The following is a 6,168-nucleotide window of genomic DNA, read 5'->3' as shown; positions in this document are numbered from 1 at the left end:
AAAGAGAGCAATGGGAGGACGAACGGCAACAGTTACTCCCCAGGCACTTCGCTGTTTTCGTCCGTGTCATGGAGCGATGCGGCGAAAACGGTATTGTCTATAAATCGTGAATGGTTCGAAGTTAGTGCATTGTCTATTGAACTACATGCAAAGCAGCACCTTGCCTCTTCGAAAATTACGTGAAACTTAAAACTGGAATATGAAGAGGCATGCCCTTCGTGCGCACCCCATAAGTGAGCGATACACATTAAACGCGCAAGTCATTGATAGACGGCTAGATTTTCTTGGTCAATAGTACCTAAGTTCCTTCCGTTCCAAGGAGGTTGCGAACTGAAGCGATGTGTAGCTCAAACGGCACACGCTAAGTGACAGAGAAATTGCCCTTCTCTGTCGTCTTCGATGCCCCGTTTGAGCTCGCTACACGTATACATGCCGTAGTGCCTCAGTTTAAATCACCCTAAGAATACTCGGGCTGATTTCTTTTCGCAGTCGCTTATGGTTGCAAGTACACTCAACGTTAGACTCTCACTGCATAGCTTGCACAAAATACGGAGTCACATTTATATTGCCGCACTTGTGTTCCCATGCTTAACCTTGTCTAAATATCCCGTCTTGTCAACCAAGCGGCGTGGCGGGAAGAAGAGGCTTGTTCGAACGGCCACGTTTGCGATGAGCTCCGCTGGAAACAGCGCATCGGCCCTTGGCCGAGGATCACACCCACCGTCATCTACCGATTCCGGTAATTATAAAGTCGTTCTTCCTCGTCTACCGACTGGCAACACCGTCCTCAATTCAGTTTTCCTGCATGCTGACCTGGCAGGGCGGCCGTATCGGGCCCCGGACTTTCGCGATGCTCTCCTGTCAGTGCTAAATGCAACCGACATACTCGGCGCTGGACAATACCAGATGAGCCATTTGTGGTTGGTGACATGCGTTAATAGCATCGCGAAACAGAAACTTGTCGACAAAGGCGAGTTGTTGGTGAAGGGCCTCAAGTGCCTTGTCATTGACCCTGAATGCAAGAATATCAAGATGAAGCTTCTTTGGCTTCCCCCACACCTCGAACAGAGACGGATTGTTGAAGCGCTAGAGCCATATGGCACAGTGCAGTCCATCACGAGAGAAATGTGGCGGTGTGACGGCATGGAGGGCTGGCAAATGACTAACCGAGACGTGGCATTCACATTGAAAGACGGCGTTTCTGCCAGTAATCTGCCACATCTGTTGAGCATATATGGCCACCAGTGCCTTATCTTGGTACCTGGCCGACCACCACTTTGCCTCCGGTGCAACAGAGTTGGGCATATCCGGCGACAATGTCGAACACCACGCTGCAGTAACTGTCACCGCTACGGTCACCCTGCAGATGCATGCGTCGGAACCTACGCTGACAAACTTCGTGGAAATAGACCAGCCGAGGGTGATGCCATCACCGATCATCTAATGGACGTGAGCGAAGTTGTGGACGCAACTGGCGAAACACTCCCTGACACTCATCGACCAGAACAGGTTAAGCCGTCATCGGCTGACATTAGCCTCAGTCAGAAGCCTGCGAGCGAGGATGAGACTAAGGTGCCTGACGACGAACCATCTGTGTCATGGGCAGAATCGCCACCAGTTCAAGATCGCCCACCGTCAGTGGAATCTGGATCGATGTGCGAGGCCGCTAAGAAGCGTCCAGCGCCATCTGACAATTCATCGCCCTCGGGAAAAGAGGCTCGCGTTCCCAAGGTGTCAAAGTTGACAAAACCGCTCCGGGGAACGCCTACTCCTGCAGATGTCCCTTGTGTTAACGTGCACCATAAGGCCCATTGTGCATCACCTCATCAAGAAGGGAGTGGTGCACCTCTGGAGCAGTGTTTAGACGCTGCACCTCCATAGGTAATCATGGCGGGCGCTCTTCCCTTCCATTTTGGCACTTTAAATGTCCGTGGCTTACGCAGTAAGCGACGGCAAGTACAGCTTCTTCATTTGTTGCGCAATAGAAAATTAGACATTGCTGCTATCCAAGAAACAAAGATTGAATCCGATGAAAACACAGAAGCAGCTCTATCTCCATTCCTATCTGACTATAATGTTTGTGTCAGCCATGCAGTCGGCGTTTCCGCAGGCTGTATGTTATTTGTTAGAAAACATTTACCATGTGATTTGCTACATTTGTTTACAGATAGGGAAGGGCGCCTAATCTGTTGCGATATGGATATCAGTGGTATGAGCTTTAGATTTGTGTGTGTTTATGCTCCGAACAAGTTACGTGAACGCGAGTGCTTCTTCTTATCTTTAGAACATCATTTCTGTACTGATCGCGCATTGGTCCTCTTTGGAGACTTTAATTGTGTATGTAACGCGCAAGATCGTACGTCACTGAAGCTGAGACATGATCCAAGTAGTGATGCATTGCAACGCCTGATGTGTGATTATCAGCTTGTGGACATTGGGGAAAATGAAAAGGCAGGATGTCGATATACGCACTTCCAGGGCACCTCGCATGCAAGGCTTGATCGAATTTACGTTTCACTTAGCGCACTACCTCTTATATATGCTTACACTGTGCACCCTATATTCTTTAGTGACCATTGCCTAGTCTCAGCATCGTTTGGCAGCCGTCGGTATCAAAGTCGGCGTATGTGCTGGGAGCTGTGGAAGTTTAATAACCAATTACTTTCGCGTGAGTGTTTCTTAAATCGTGTTACTGAGCTTATAGCTCATGCATCATGCCGCAAGGACTTGCCACTATTTGCTGTGTGGGAATTATTCAAACAGGAAGTTAAAATGATAGCTATCGAGGAATCATCAATATTGGCCTTTGAAAAAAAGAATAATTACAAAACATTGTATAAACTTCTGAGTGAACTGCATGAGCTTGAATGCCTACATCCGGGTCAATATATTGATGATATTTATAAGGTCAAGGCACAGTTACAAACTTTGAACGCAGAAAAATACAGAGGTGCACTAGTGCGTGCGCGAGAGCAACGTTTCCTGGAAGAACAGCCTTGCAGTAGGGCCCTTGGTGATATGAACGCCGACACGCGCTGTCGAAACAAATACTACATATAGAGTATGGTGGAATCATTGTTAATGACCCTACTCTAATAACTAAAGCGTTTTTGGAGCATTATCAAAAACTATTTCGAGACCACAAGCCATTGGATACAGATGCTGCCAAAAAAATTGTATCGTTGCTGCCCCAGTTAAATCAGGATGATTACAATTACACAAATGAAAACATTGATATCAATGAGGTAACTTCATGCATCGATTCGTTAGCGAAGGGCAAGACGCCCGGCCCCGATGGCCTTACTGCCGAATTTTATCAGTGTTTTCGTTCCCTCTTATCACCATTATTACTTCAGGTGTACCGCGAGGCCTTGGAAGTAGGTTACCTAACCGCCACAATGTACGAAGGACACACCGTCCTTATAGCCAAAAGCGATGATGAGACTAAATTGCAAAAAGTTGACGGATATCGGCCTATCTCCTTATGCAATGTTGATTATACAATTTTTGCTAAGGTATTAGCTAACCGTTTGCAAGTTGTAATAAGATCTGTGGTCGGTGATCATCAAACATGTGGCATCAGGGGCCGGTCCATTCAGACGAACATTCATGTTGCGAGATCGGTGCTCGAGTGTGTAGCTGAGGGGTTTGGACAGGTGGCAATGGTACAGCTAGATCTGGCTAAGGCGTTCGACAGGGTAAATCACTCATTCCTGTTTACTGTACTAGAGCATATAAATATCGGGTCCCTGCTCCTTAGAGGCGTCAGGATATGTTATGCTAATGGTTCAACGAGGCTGATAGTGAATGGCTCTCTCTCCGATTCGATTAGGCTTGCATCATCAGTACGACAAGGATGCCCTTTGTCACCGCTCCTGTTCTGCTTGTATTTAGAACCACTTTGTATGAGCATTGTTAAAGAACAAAATTTCCAAGGGTTTAAATTACTGACTAATGAGGTTCGGGTTCTTGCGTATGCAGACGATGTGGCCTTTTTTTGTACAGATAAAGAGAGTGTGATGACTGCTCTTGCAATTACAGAAGAATATTGTGCGGCTTCTGGTGCAAGCGTTAACTTTGAAAAAAGTTCAGGTTTTTGGTTTGGATTATGGGCCACAATGCCATCACATTACGCAGGCATTCAATGGAAAGAAGATCTGCGTTATTTAGGTGTGCCTCTCTCACAGTATAGAAATAGCAACGCTCATTGGTCGGGAGAAGTTGGCAAAATTCAACGTAAAGTGAATTCATGGCGAGGGCGGAATTTGTCAATGTTCTTTCGTGCTGAAGTGTGTAACGTTTTCTTAGCTTCCCGTCTTATGTATGTGCTGCAAGTACTGCACTGCTCACGGCTTCGCCTTCAGGCACTGCATCGCGTATTTGCAACATTTATTTGGAGTTCCAGTTGTGAATCGATGCGGCGCGACAATCTGTTCCTCCCTCTTGAACGTGGTGGTCTAGGATTAGTCCACCTCTTCATCAGGCAAATTGTTTCACGCCTGTTTTTCTTTCGAGACAATGACCATCCATTTTTGCGTGAAATGTTGCAACTCCGTTTAGTTCATTATATTCCTAATATAGTAGTGTCATCAAATGCCAAAGATGTCCCGCAGGCTCCTTGGGGCTTTCTTAAGGAGGTCGTTGACACATTTCTTTTCTTGAAAGTTAGATTCAGCCTGGAGTACGTGTTCACTGCGAGTCGAAAAGCAATTTCTGCGGCACTGGTGGACTCTATTTTCCCAGATCCTTTGTATCGTGCACCTTATTTAAACCGACCTTATCAGGATGTACTTAAGCGCGTCCGAAAAATGTGTGTACCTCCTGGAGTAAAAACATTTTTCTTTAAATTACATTCGGAAACACTCCCTGTTAAAACTTGGTTGAATTCGAGGGGTTGCTTTGTGCCGTGGTCAACAAACTGTCGGCTCTGTCCACGTGCCGAAACCATAGATCACTGCTTCATAGACTGTAGGGACGCTGTATTCTTTTGGGACATTCTCCAACGGACGCTCAAAAAGGACATTGACATGACTCCATATACAATTAGGTTTCTACCGTTTAAGGTTACGGGTGGTCCTCCCTATGACATGTTCATAGTACTTGGTTTACATAGCCTATGGAGAAGCAGACTGTGTGACCGCCATGCCGAAAGCCCGCGATCTACAAAGTCCTTCTTTCGGGAAAGTGCTGCTTATGTAAGAAGTGTCTACGCTGCGCAGGAACCTCCGCCCGACTGGATGCACTTGTTGGATGCATGTGTGTCTTTGCCTGAGTTTTAAGTGTGTAGTGGTGTCCACTTTGTAATACACCTTCAGTTTTCTTTTCCATGTAATAAAGAAAAAAAAAAACAAGCGGCGTGGCGAAGTGGTTAGAGTACCCGACTTGTGAGCGAGAGGATGCAAGTTCGAATCCTGCTCTCGGGCGCGTGTTTTATTTTCAGCTCATTAATTTTTTTTATTATGGTATAAACGCCTAATTTAATTAGTTCCACCTTTGCGGAGCATCGGAACGAATTACCGTTACTCCCTTGAGGACCATCGGGCAGGGGCAACTGTTAGTCCCCGAAGGAGTAAGCGCATGGGGAGTAACAGTTCATCCCATGTCAGTTCGTCCCCAAAAGGACTAATGGTTGTGGCAAATCAGTTAGTCCCCAAAAGGACTAACCTCCCTACCCCTTTTAGTCCTTTTTTTCTTAGAGTGTGTGCGGGCGCACAAGTCAGACTACGTGCGTTTTGCGAGGCAGCTGCTTTTCACTTGCGATGCGTTCCAAGAACTACCACTTCATGCATTGCAACTACAGCTTGTGGACGTAAGTTTACGTCAAATAGCGTATCATGCGTGCGCATTTGTTCCTCCAGTATGCGGCTTCGGTCGCGAGCGCGAGCTGTGCGCTGTTGCTTCTGGTCACAGAAACGTGTCACTCCGCTCGATAGGTGGCAATTAGGTTTAAATCTGGGACGGTGTCCACGCAATAATTTCGTCATATTTTCCATCATAAAAAATGTACAGCTCGATGTTCCGTCAAATGGCATGACTCATACCGATATATTTCCTTCCTAGGGGGTGCAATATTTCTCAGTCGCAAATGTGAGGGTTGACTGATGGCTATCTGTAGGCTTCGTAGCGCTCCCTGCTATGTATGAAAGGAAGCATAGTCTTGCAAAAGTT

General features: G+C 46.4%; 1 protein-coding gene across 1 annotated transcript; it reads left to right on the top strand.

Moving 5' to 3' along the window:
* The first annotated feature begins 644 nt into the window (after positions 1 to 644).
* On the top strand, positions 645 to 1,881 carry LOC135897180 (uncharacterized). The gene has a single exon (XM_065425788.1). The coding sequence runs from the start codon at positions 670 to 672 to the stop codon at positions 1,879 to 1,881; it is 1,212 nt and encodes a 403-aa protein (XP_065281860.1). The 5' UTR covers positions 645 to 669.
* Positions 1,882 to 6,168: the final 4,287 nt, after the last annotated feature.

The sequence above is a fragment of the Dermacentor albipictus genome, chromosome 1 (assembly GCF_038994185.2).
Source record: "Dermacentor albipictus isolate Rhodes 1998 colony chromosome 1, USDA_Dalb.pri_finalv2, whole genome shotgun sequence".
Lineage (NCBI taxonomy): Eukaryota > Metazoa > Arthropoda > Arachnida > Ixodida > Ixodidae > Dermacentor > Dermacentor albipictus.
Note: the sequence above shows the minus strand (reverse complement) of the source record. Positions and strands in the feature narration are given on the sequence as shown.